The sequence below is a fragment of the Cylas formicarius genome, unplaced genomic scaffold, assembly GCF_029955315.1.
Source record: "Cylas formicarius isolate icCylForm1 unplaced genomic scaffold, icCylForm1.1 PGA_scaffold_2__14_contigs__length_35257938, whole genome shotgun sequence".
NCBI lineage: Eukaryota > Metazoa > Arthropoda > Insecta > Coleoptera > Brentidae > Cylas > Cylas formicarius.
Window position 1 is genome coordinate 12,352,258 of NW_026844319.1, and position 13,234 is coordinate 12,365,491.

Consider the following 13,234-nt stretch of genomic DNA (forward strand, 5'->3'; position numbering starts at 1 on the left):
AGAATTGGCCCAACTTTGTGGAGGGATGTTAAAAACTTCGGTTTCTATAAGTTTGAGGACATTGAAGTTAACACGGGGAAAAACATTGTTACGACGAATGGCAGATTTCAGTTGGTGCCAAACATGTTCAATGGGATATACATTTTTTGCATAATTATCACATACGTATTCCTTTTGTAGGTTCAAGCTTTGTAAAACCTTAATTAATTGCTTTTTGGTATAATCTTCGTGAAAACAAATGTCGTTATTGTATATCTAGTTTTGGAGTGTTGCTTTTGTGTCACATAAGGAAGGGGTTTTAGTCAATTGTCTACTGTGATAACTTGCGTTGTCCATTACAATGACGCTATTAGGAGGAATGTTTGGAACTAGTTTGTTTTTAAACCAACTTTCAAATAAATCAGCGTTGGTGTCTTCATGGTAATCCAAGGTAGAATCTTTAATATTTTTCGCAGACAGAGAAAGTCCATTTGGAATCCAACCATCTTTAGAGCCAGCATGCAAAATAGTTATTCTTTTACCTCTTTTTGATGTCGCGTTTGTTTTACACTTGTGAGTTGAGTCAACCCAACCCTTTTCCGGGGTGTCATAAGTGTCGAACCAGGTTTCATCCAGGTAAATAATTGGCCCTTGTTGTTCTCTGTAAATCCTAATTTTTTCTAGATATTCCAGTCGCCATTTCAGAAATATAAAAGATTTTTTTAAAATGTAAAACCCACACTGAATACACTTCCATAAAGTAGTTCTGCCACATTTAACATCGCTTTCATCTTCCTCTAGCCTCCTAATTAAGATATCTAATGTAGGCACGTTTTGTTCCTCGTATAACTGGTAAATTTTAAGCCGTATTATATCTTAATCACTTTTATCTACACTCGAGAAAATGTCAGCATCGCTTCTTCTTTTCGTCGCTGAAATGAGATTATTCACAATTCTCCATACAGTTGATGTTGGAATTTTCGTCAATGTGGCCGTTTCTTCTAAAGATGCTTGCTTACTGGCACCACGTCAAATAAACATTGTTTATAACTTCCTTAGCCTCAACAGAATAGTATTTTCTACATTTGGGTGGAATCATCTCCTGACTAGACTCTCACATATTACACATAATTAAATATTAAACACAGGTAGGTATAAAATTATTTTCTATTACGGACCACAATTTTACCTGAATTTAAATTCCGAAACTATAGGTAATAATCTTGTTGCATTGTATGTTAATGACCACCCTTGGATAATCCCATTCAAAAGCAATTGGTTACTTTCTAATATCTATGAACAGACCATACCATTTTCTCATTACACCCTGTATAACTCAATGCTATATTAGTATAAGATCCTGACATCAGGATCATTTCATGGAGAAGCGATCCATCACTACTTCTACATTTTGTCTATATTGCACAACATGAGTTTGGAACAAAAATCGACGCGAAGTGTTTAAACAAATGTTACCGCTTAAATAAGAATATATTAGAGTTTCTAATGATTTATTGCTTGTAATTGAACCCCATGAAATTTTGTAAATAAGTCTAGAGTTTTTGCTACCTTACGAATTCCTGAGATGTCGAATTTAGGTCCATCATTTTTGAATTTTTTGAGTTTCCACATGCCATACCAAGATTTTCGACTTTTCTCAAAGACAGTTTGTTGTGGGTCAGTGTGACAATTGGTCGATCCTAATGAAGGACATCTGCGTCGTTTTCTAGGACAGGATACGTGATACGTGATATGTGATCGATCGTTTCTAATGGATGGTTTTTTATTATTTGTTATTATTTATGTAGTAACCAATTTAATAAGCGTTTGCAAACATAGTTATTGGTTAGTTGTTGTGCGGCGAAACTGATAAAGCGAAATTTAAATATTAAACTGCTCGTTAAAAGTAAGGCCGGTCCCAAAACGATTGCTTAATGTAAACGAACTTAAACGGAAACACAATACGAAACAAGCACATTAATCGCATTAAAACCGTTTTGTCAAGATTTAATTTAAAAGTTTCCCCGGTGACATTTCGGGTCATAAATCTCGTCAAATTCTCTAATTTAGTCGCCGGAACTCGTCTTTCGCTCTGCACGAAGACAAGTCGCGAATTTAAGTAATTGAGGAATAAATTATGAAATTTATTTCCGACTTCAAAACGCCGAGACGAATTTATTTCGTGCAATTGATTTTGACGAAATTTTTTTAAGTGATCTGTAGTGCTGGAGAACAACAAGACTTTCCGGGAGTACGGCCCACCAATAAATAATACTAGGAGCTATGCTCTCAAAGGCGAAACTGTGATGCTGAAAATCTCAACAAATTAGAGAGAGAGAGAGAGAAAGAGAGAGAGAGAGAGAGAGAGAGGGGGGGGGGGGGGGGGAGAGGGAGGGAGGGAGGCATAAAATCAGATCGAATTAGTTACATAGTACTCAAAATGTAAACCAAGGTGACCCACTAACATTTTTTCAGAACTTTTTTGAATATGAATGCCAGTAAAGACATATTTTTGGTTTTTGAGTACATGGTGGTCTATTTAAGATACTCCTATATCTTATCTCAATAAGGAGGTCACTGAGGAAAACAAGGTAAAATACAAAATGTGTTCGTAGTACCAGGACAATAAGAAACTTTATTTTTTTTAAGGGAAAGGGTTTTGGGTATATTTTGTCATTACATGGCATACGAAATTTTGAGTAGAGTATGCCGCGTTTTCCAATAAGAGGTGTTATTTTCAATAGCCCGCTATTTCGGTAGATGTCACTTTTGAAACTGTAATTTTTTGAGATTTTACAAGTAGAACCTACGCCATTAATAAAAATGGAACGATGAACGCATTGAAATTATCAAAATTTACTATAAAAATGATGAAAATTTGGCAGCGACGGTTTCTAAAGCTTTTGGGTGGTCGTGAAGGACCGCATTACAGAAATTGGTTTAAAAATTCGACCTGCTTGGACAAGTTACTTATGTGAAGAATTAAACCCGTGCACATAACTCAAAAAAACTGCTGCAGCCCAAAGTGTTGAAGAAAATTCCAATTTGTCCATGCTTCGCCGTTCTTTGAAATTCCACACACGTCATTGCACCGTATTTTGCATGCAGATTTGGGTCTTAAGGCTTATTAAATTCAGAGATAGCGCTAGATGCCACACAAGCAACGACACCACAGATTTTTTACTGACCCTGTTATCTCGCGAAGAGGTGATCACAATTGTCCAACGAGATCCTGCGATTTAACAGCTTGCGAGTTCTTCCTTTGGAGCCACTTGAAAGATAAGGTCTACGCCAACAGCCCAGCGTCGTTTCAATACTTCAAATATCGAATTCGTGAAGCTATGGAGAGCATACAGCAGCCACTTTGAATTTGGTGATGGAAAATTTCATGAAAGTGATATGGTCCTGCAAGCGTATTCATGGTGGACATTTGGCTCATTATTTTCCATTTTTAATGGCATTTTAATAAACACGAAATAAACATGCGATCACTTATCTCAGAAAATGACATTTTTTTTGGAATATCAAAATAACACCTATTATTGGATAACCCTTTATATGAGGAATCCGAAGAAGAACTTCTATAGTCAGTTCGATGAAAGGTAAATGTTCCTAGTATTTAAGGGAGGAACTCAAGAAACACCAAAGCTTATATTTAGTGAGCTGCAAACTCTCAAATATTGAAAGCGAACATGTAGAGTTTCAGGTAGTGAGAGATATGGGGTTGCCGTTGCACTCAAATATTTCGGAGGGATAGAATGAAATGGATCAAACTGAATAGGAACTTGAAGAAGAATGTCTTTTTCACCATTCACCTAAAAGAAAAAAAAAATGCGTTGCTTACATTTTTGTTGTTGTTTTGTTAGAATTCCCCGAGATTTTCCTAGCCATTTAAACTCTATACATCCTAACATACGTTTTGCCATTGAATTAGGAACCAATAATAATATCCCATTCATAGATCTTCCCAGTAATAGAAAATCAGAAATAACATTGAGTGGTTTTTTTACAGAAACCTTACTTAACGGTTTACTGCATTGTCCATCATCATCTGGCTCGAAAATCATCGGTTACGTACTCGCATGTTTACAGAATCTCAAAATTATCTCACCCAAAATCACTGAATTTAGAATTCAAACAAATGTAAGGTTAAATCCAGATTAACCACTTGTCCAAAAATCCCCAACACCTTCGATCCACCAAAGACAAAATTTTAATTAAGATACCAGGAGTTTTCAGCATTTCATGCATATATTGGAGAAGCAGGACGAAAAATATCAACTAGGGTAAGAGAACATAAAAGAGCCTTACGACTACAAATGAACTTGTCAACAGTTGCCGAATATAATCATAAAGCCAGACATCAAATCTTATTCGATCAAACTAAAATTCTTGAATGTAATCAATTCTTCAACCAGAGAAAAATCCGAGAATCCATAGAAAGAAACCTCTGAAAAACCAAACAATCTTAACCGTGACTCAGGTCTACCTTTCACCAATATGGGAATCAGTTCAGGTCTGAAGAAGCCGATGTAGTGATTGACGAAACGTCAGCAAGTTTGATTTATAAATAACCGACGCAGAAGCAATCCAGAAGGTTTGAAAATAATATTATTGTAGCCTGTTGTTTCTTTGAAAAAAAATATGAAAGTGTAAACGGTAAACGATAGTGTTTCGATCTTCTCACTACTCGATGTACCTCTATAGACTCTGACAGGGTCTCCGATGTCTTTTCCGAGTTATTTCTTTGTTTGTTTTCTTCCTCCGCTTGAAGTTTGAAGATGAGGTTGCTTGATTTTTTTGGAAACTTACCTAACTTTTTTGGAAAATATTTCCTTATAAAGTTTGTCAGTAGGAAAAATCTGGATTACTTTTCGCTAAGAATGTCTAAGTAACAACCTTTTATGAGCACTAAGATCATAAAACTTTGCCGCCATCAACTTGATTACATCAGTCAAAAGTTTAGTATCTTCCGACCTAGCAGGAAGATTAACCATTTACTCCAAAAGTTGATCAACACCGGCAATTTTTTTGCCAGGATAAGTTTAAAATTAATCTAAAAAAATTCTATAATTTTTTTTCTCAATTCACATTAAGCCGGGATTCACCTGAGTTGCTTGTAATAAAGCGGCAAGTTCCATTTAGAAATAACCGATGCAGGAGGAATCCAGAAGCTGTGTAAATAGTAAAAACAGGAAAATACTATATTTTGGTTGAATATGTTCGCAGCTGAATACTAAGCGAATAGGCAGTCGCAACCATGCTAATTCAACAAACCTGTTGCTTGCTCATGTTGCTCATAACAATTTTTTACACAAAACATATTATTTTGCTTTAGTTTGTCCAGGGGGTGATTCTGCAAATATGTTTTAGGTTCAATCAAAATTCCATTATGGTAAAATGATATCAGGTTAAAACGCAAGGACCGAAGACAAGAATATGAAACAACGTTTATACGACATTTTTCCTAAGTTTGCGTAATAACAATCGAATGATTCCTTATATCCGCTTGGCTAGTTTTTTCGGATAAATTCTAATTTAGACAATTGTTTCATTTCGCATCTTTTACTGCAAGTAATTAACTTTTATTAAGTCTAATGTTATGAAATGGTAGATTCAAAAACCTTTTTAGCCTCGATCGCTTGGGAGTCATAAGAAGCTTTGCCTCCTGTATAGATTTCCTTTAAAGAGGCGTTCACTTTAGTATCGTTGCTTTTTCCATTTGAATTGGAATGTTCTCTGTTTCGATTCTCTGACATTGGTGCGCTACTTCTACCTGATCTGCTTTCCACGGAGGCATTAATGGAAGCTTTATTTTTCTGGGATTCAAAGGAATGTTCTCTAATATCTTCCAATTGCGGTGCCTTACTCACAACCGAAGTCTGTTTGTGTTTACATTTACACCGTTTTTTGTCAATTTTTTGTGTGCAAGTGTACTGTACCGTTTTCTCTGGCCCACTTTGTTGTTGGGATCCGTTTCGATTATTTAGATGAAAATAAGGGAAGAAATTTACATCCCTATTATTAGAAACGAATTTCTTAATGGCGTCCATTATGAAATTTTCTCTCTTTTCGGGAGGCTTATTGAATATAACAATGGGCTTTGAAACACGACATTCGCACGACTTCTTCCTTTTCTTTACTTTCTCCCGTTTGCAAACACATTTTCTTACTTGTTTTGTGCTAGTGCCAGTCTCGTTTCCAATCCTGTTACAATCGCACCTTTTTTTCCTCTTCTTTTTCAGGTTTACTTGCACATTTACACTTATATTTTTGTCTTTAGGATTTGGTGGGGGGCAACGTTTCACATTTTTTTGATCTCCCGCAAACGACAGTTTCTTACAGTTATTTTTGGACTTGGAAGAAGCGACGGTCACAACGGAAACTCCATCTGAGCAATCATCGGCTTGCTTTAAAATTGCCTTGACGCTAATTTTTCGAACTGGTTCTTGGAGCAACAGATCGCAACTACACTCCCGTTCTCCGCGTGGTATATCCGGTGTAGAAGTCGACGCGTTGCTTCCCTCCAAAAATCTAAATTTTGAGTCAATTTTGAGTGTCGGTTTGCACGAGCAAAGCGAAGACTCTGCATTATGCTCCGAAATACTGTAGTTTTCAAACTTTGGGATCCTTGGTTTCTTGCAACTGCCGAATTGACTAATGTACATATTAGTACACTGCGGGACCGTCGACTAGTGGCTTACAGGGTTCCAGAACTCTCAAAAAAACGTATCCAATGAACGCCACACTCAATACCAGCCCGATCCATCTAATGCAACAGGGTTTAGGCATAAATCTCGACAGTAAACTGGGGGCGCATATGTCACATCTGCATTTTAACCGGCGATACATTTCATTTCGAAGGATTTTATTCTTCCTCGGTCCTCGAGTTTGATGTGGGGAACTGAAAATTTGAGACTGACAAGACAACGTAAATATTACCGCTTTTGATACATCAGATTTGACGTTGGTTTCTGTCAACTCGTGATCTTTCCCAAGAAATTAAGTACATGGTGAGATGCAATAGAGTAAAGTTCATTTCCTCATTGGTACCAAAGAGAAAACGTATAGAAAATTTATAAGGATTGTTAGGATGCACATTTAAGAATTATTCCACATATTTGATATGAGCGTTATTCGACGATGATGTAAAAGATTTATGCAACGGAATTTTATTTAGATTCTATCCGGTGTTCAATATAAACAAATTCATTGGGACACTTTGAAATAGAAAAATCTCGATTTTCTTGAATAGCACGCCATTTTTTTTCTTGAAAGATCTTACAAAAGCCTACAACTTTTATTAATTATATCGTGTACCTGTTTTTAATACATTGCGATTTATTCCAACTATTCTAATATTTACAATTCATTCTGTCTAGGACTATTACTAAAACATTAGTTGATCATGACAAAATGATATTGTCAAATTTTTCCATGACAAAAAACTAAGTAAGACTTTACAAGGGGAACTACTCTAATATACAAATACCAGAACAAATGGTAAACTTATGGACCATTATAAATGTGGCAATAGATACCGATCTAAATTTTTTGTTTAAATAATGTTAAATAACGTTAAACAGAGTTTTTTCATGGCCAACTAATATAGAAATAGTTTTAGACGAAAAGAAAGGTAAAGTATTAAAAATAGGTATATGACACACTTAATAAAAGTTGCAGGTTTGTGTAAGATTTTTAAGAAAAAATAATAATACGTATGTTGTGCCATTTAAGAAAAGCGAATATTTTTTTATTTGAAATGATCCACACATATTCGTTTTTTTTTTTTTGAAGACCCTGTAGCATCTATTTCAAATTCTTCAATATACAGCTTTTACGTCATCATCGAATAAATCTATTAGCAAATATGAGTAAACTACCCTCAAAAATAATGGCGCTATCGTATTTTTTGCAAGTGTGAACACCAGAATTTTTTTAGATAAGTAAAAATGTATGAAAATGGCGAATAGGTTTTTGTTAGGAATTTGTTTTTAAAAAAAATTAAATAATAACCGCAATATTTATATATTTGTCCCATTTACTACTTTAAAATTCTGGTAAAATAATAGAACAGATTCATTGTTCATCACAAGAACGAGTTGTACGCAGGGGCACACCTAGAAGTGTAAACGTTATTAAATATTCTCTTCGCAGAAGTTAGACCAAATTGTAAATCTGTTAAAATTTTTAGTATATATACAAATATAGCTTTAATAATTTAATTTCTTCAACAATATAGCACTAATATAATGTGAATCTTACCTGAGATAAACACACAGAGAACTGCTGTGGGTTTCATGTCTTTTATTTCTTGTAATAAAATATCACTTTCAATGAAATGAGAATCACGCACTACGTATTTTCTGTAAATTTCTAACACTGTCAAAACTTCGTGACATTTGGGTTTAACTACTTCCAGCCATTTTAAATTTCATTCATAATTCACGTAGCGTACCCTATATTTTACGTCTTACTTTTTATTAGCAAAAGAACACAAAAGGGAAATTTAATTTTGTAATGAACAGGTAAGTAGGTAGCACCACTAAAGTTCTTAAATTGTCACAGTTAAATTTCTGTCATTAAAAAAGGTTGAATAAGGCGAATCTAAATGGAAGTCAGAGAATTGAAATTTTAATTTTTATTGGACGAGGAAACAAAACGAGAATTTAAGAAGTTTGTAATTTGTTTAATTTGTTTAGCTTTCTTGAGACGCGCCATATCCACTTTCTCTACTGACAGAAATGTAGAGGGTATACATGTTTTAGGGCATATAGAAGTCGAAAAAAGTTTTGAAAAATTAATGTTCTATTAAAAAAAGGAGTTAACTAAAATACATAATGGGTGGCGGTATCCAACTAGGCTGCTAAAATAAAAATAATTAAATGAAAGGACAATGCAAAAAGTTTCAAAGAAACATAGATATTTATATTATGAAAGGTTAAAAATCTAGTGCAAGCTTGTGGCGGTTCTAAAGATGACTTCATAATTTCCTTTTAAAGATCGTACTGTTTGGAGCTTATCTGACGTCAGGCGGTAGGAAATTCAAGATACTGCGGGCATTGTAACTAAAGCCTCTCTGGCACAAGTCAGTGCTGTGCCGACGCACACTATACCAGTTCCGTGTAGTGGAATATCCAAGTGGGTCGTGAGTTGCCAAATGCAAAGTTTACAAATCCCTAAAAGTGAGCCATCCGAAGAGTTGGTGCAATATCAAAGTTACTCACACCATAGACAAATCTGCTTGAAGCATTCTGCAGCTTTTGGAGACTATTCCTTTCTTTCTGAAATAAAGCATGCCAAACAACTATGTCACAGGAAGCGATATGAGATAAAATCAAATTTGTTAGTCGTAGTTTGATATCAGTTTCAAGGATTTTACCGAACTGCACTGGAGGACATAAAGTTTTGTTATTGGGCATAAACTCTGAGAGCTGATTTACTACTATTTTTTCAAGATGTTTTGAAGGTACTGGAAGTATGCTGATAGATCTATCAGCATAGATACATAAGGTGAAGTCTGGGTAGGTTTTGCAGTCTTAGGAACAGGAACAACATTCGCGATTTTCCACGCATCAAGGAATTCACCCGATGGGAGGCATTTATTCATAATTGATATCTTCTCTTTAACCTACCCTGTATATTTTCTGTTTTTTTATATTAATTTGTATCATATTTTATCCGTGCAATAAATAAAAAGTATACAATCACTTTTCACACATAGCAGAGAAAACTTCTCCAAATGTTACACACCAACAGAAGATGAGCATCCACGCCTGGCATAACTCAAAAATGAGGAAAATATCTTTGGCTCATAGCGCAGCCACCTTTATCTCCTCAGTTGCAAAGTGGTTTCGCTAACGCTATCTCTTATATCCCATTTTTTAAATTAGGATTGCCCAGGTAACCTTCTATTACAGTACTATATTTAGTTAGTATGCAGTGCAGTATCGTATTTCTGAATGCTATTGCAAGCTGGTACTAGGGAGTTTGTAGGCAAAATTTGCTAAATAAAACATAAAATAAAAAATATACATATTTTTCTATGTCATTGCAAAAGTATTTACTAATATAATAATAATAATAATAATAATAATAAACTTTTTGCCTATGCCAAGACAATGACAAGAAAATGAATTCGCCAGAATTTCATCTGGCCTCTTCAAAGAGCTCAGCGTTGCTGATATTTTTGTTATTTGGCATGATGATGAACAATCCCTCTGAAATTTTCTTAGTCATTTAAACTATATATACCGTAACATAATAATTTCCCATTCTTAGATATTCTAATCAATCACCTTACATCTGTTGTTTTCTCTAATAATTTCCACATATTAAGCATTCTATCACAAAATAGAGTTCACCACTACCTTCCAAAGAATATGAGTCCGAAAGCAAACCCCAACCCTTGCCTTGTTGTCCTCTCTTACATTCAAAAACATGACTTACCACATATAAAATTTTTTAAGTAATATATCATTAAAGACACAATTCCGTTTGAGACACTAGGAGTTTACAGCATTCCAAGTACTCTTTAAATTCATTTAGGTCATAAAATGTCTCTGTTATCAAAATCGCTTTGAATTTTCTTTCAAATGCGGAAAGATTGGTAGTTTCTTGCAAATCTGGAGGCTAGATATTTAAAAGAAGATATCCTGCAATTGTATGCATTCAATTTTAATTGATATAATTTAAAGTCAGGTATTTATGTGTGACCCCCTACTCTACTATAAATATCTACGCTCATATACATAGCACAGTATCTTTAATGAGTAAATACTAATAAATGTTAGTTGGTTTTTGATTTTGAAACATCGGTCTACAGAATTTTAGAGGATTTAAACCAAACATTAATCTAATGATTCTCTTCGCGAGATCAAAACACGATGATTTTCAATAGCGGCGCCAGGTGATAGTATATGGCTTATAGCCCAATACCATGATGCATAATTGGATAAGTTTTCATCACTGAATGATTTTTTGTAAAACTTGTTTAACTCATGTGCTTTTTCAAGTTTAAAAGCTCTTATTTCTGAAACCGAAACCGTCTATCGTCCAAAGTCGAATCCTTTTTCCAAGTCTTTTATGGAATCTTGAAGGTTCATTTCTAAAACCATGCCGTTTACCTGTTTTTTTTGTTAAACCAATAAGTGTAAAATATAGTTTATATTGACCTATCTTTATGAACTAAACAGTTACAACATAAAATACGCCAAAAACTAATCAAAAATGTATATCACCTCTGCAATCGTAACCGAAAATGTGACGTTCTTCTATCACACGCTTTGCGCACTTCAACTTAATTGATCATAATGTCATTGCGCCATCTCGTGGTAAATATTAATAGTTTAAATGTGTTTTTAAGGAAAACTATTATGGTAACAGCAAATTTTATAGTTGTATCACTCTTCTTTCAAGAAGGCGAATTGGTATCAGACTTATTTGACATTAACCTATTTGATGTGGTGATAAACGTCTAAATCATCTGATCGCATTTTGCGAACGGAACATAATTTTGGAGGAACTTGAAATGTGTCGAAGAAGATGATGATCTAACGCGAGGAAACAATCGCATATCAACACGAAAATTGCGGATCATCAATTGGTATCAAATTGCAAATCTAGCTTCGGCCCGACGGGGTACAGAAAACTTCATTTGCCGCGATAATCTAAGCCGAATGGCGGACACGATAGGCGACGAAAAACCGCCATTCGTCAAACCACCTATGGCGAATTCATTTCAACTCTGTCATTGTAACGATGCCAGGAATGGTGATTCCGATCAGTGATTTGTAGGTATTGGCGGTATGAATTATTGTGCCTATTAAACCCGTTATTTCTACATATTCCGGCCGAAGTTTCATTGTTAGGATGCGCTCTAGCGTTGTCGTCTTTTTTTCTACGTCACGACTGCCGTTGGCGGACGTTAATTTTTTTTTTGTCCCCGCGGACAATAATTGATATTCGCGTTGTGGAATTTGGGTCGCGCGTAGGGGCCGAATCGCGCCCGTTTTTCGCAACAATCGCGTCTTTGTTGCTTTGTTGAATTTGTCGCTGCGGAAACAAACGAACTAAATTGCATTCTATCGATGCCGCAAATTCGTAGGCACAATGAAAAACTGCAGCGCCGTCGATCGAGCTTATAGACGCTTGACCGTCGGAATTCGTTCGCAAACAAGAGACGCTCGTGTTAAAAAGGCGCTATCTCTTAGTGTTGATTATATCAGCATCATAAAGTATTTTTTAAGAGCTCAATATTTACGGCATTATATAGTCTTCAAAAAATATTGCTTTGTAATTTTTTCTGGTTTGGGGATTACTTGTTACTATTATTTTCGAATCTTTGGGATTCCAGCTGCGTCGGTTGTTAATAAATCGAATTTGCTGACGATTCGGAAATCACCCTGTTGGCTTCTTCAGAGCTTAAATGAAACTGACTCAAATTCTCCTCTGCACGTGCTTATATTACTGCTTGAGGGGCGAGAAGCTAAGGACGGGGATGAACATTGTCACGAATGACTGATTCCCATATTGGTGAAAGCCGTAGTTAAAATTGATTGGTTACTTATATATATATATATATATGGATTCTCGGATTTTTGATTATTGATTACTTTTGATTTTTGATGTATGCTTTCGAACTCATTTTTCTTGCAAAGTTATAGTGAGGTGTATTTTGTGATGGAACGCTTGATATATATAATGTGCAAATTATTAGGAAGAAGACCAAATGTAGTGTTTTAATTAGGATTTCAGTGACTCGGGTTGAGATAGTTTTGCGGCTCTATAAACAAGAGAGTCGACAACGGATGAATTTTGGGCCGCATGGTGATGTCATCGTGTATTAAGGTACTGTGTGCGTAAGTTTTCTGTAAACAGAATAACTCTCTGTTGGGACTAATTTTCAATTAATAATAATTATCTCTTAACAACCGACACAGAAAGCATCAAGCAGATTTGTAAATAGTATTACAGTGGCCCGTGGAAGTTCCTTGAAAAATTAACAGGTCTTTATGGAGAGTACATCAAGCGCAAAAGACAGACAGTTGGAAAATCACCGACTGAAACTGATGACATTAATCTCTATACTGACTTTATTTGGCTACGTTGTGGAGACCTTAACGTTACCCCTAATTTTCTTAAAACACCCGTCATGTCAAAACTTCATATCCTTCTAAAATTCTTCGCAAATCTAGTTTTGCTTTACTTCGAGAAGGAATTTATCATATCCGTTAAGAAATAGACTCTTCTGTCT

The 13,234-nt window shown here is 35.2% G+C and overlaps 2 protein-coding genes across 3 annotated transcripts in view; one reads left to right on the forward strand and one right to left on the reverse strand.

Moving 5' to 3' along the window:
- LOC132697908 (hemicentin-1) overlaps positions 1 to 13,234 on the forward strand; it is a 732,356-nt gene that overhangs the window by 539,363 nt on the left and 179,759 nt on the right. The gene's annotated exons all lie outside the window — the stretch shown is intronic.
- Positions 5,493 to 6,925, reverse strand: LOC132698326 (uncharacterized). Its single transcript, XM_060664318.1, has 2 exons — positions 5,604 to 6,925; positions 5,493 to 5,547 (listed from the first exon to the last, which is right to left on the reverse strand). Exons 1-2 carry the CDS (start codon positions 6,645 to 6,647, stop codon positions 5,545 to 5,547), a joined length of 1,047 nt encoding a protein of 348 aa, XP_060520301.1. The 5' UTR covers positions 6,648 to 6,925; the 3' UTR covers positions 5,493 to 5,544.

Bases quoted from the DNA above. Each gene is read 5' to 3' on its own strand.
- LOC132698326 (XM_060664318.1), bottom strand. From the start codon at position 6,647: ATGTACATTAGTCAATTCGGCAGTTGCAAGAAACCAAGGATCCCAAAG.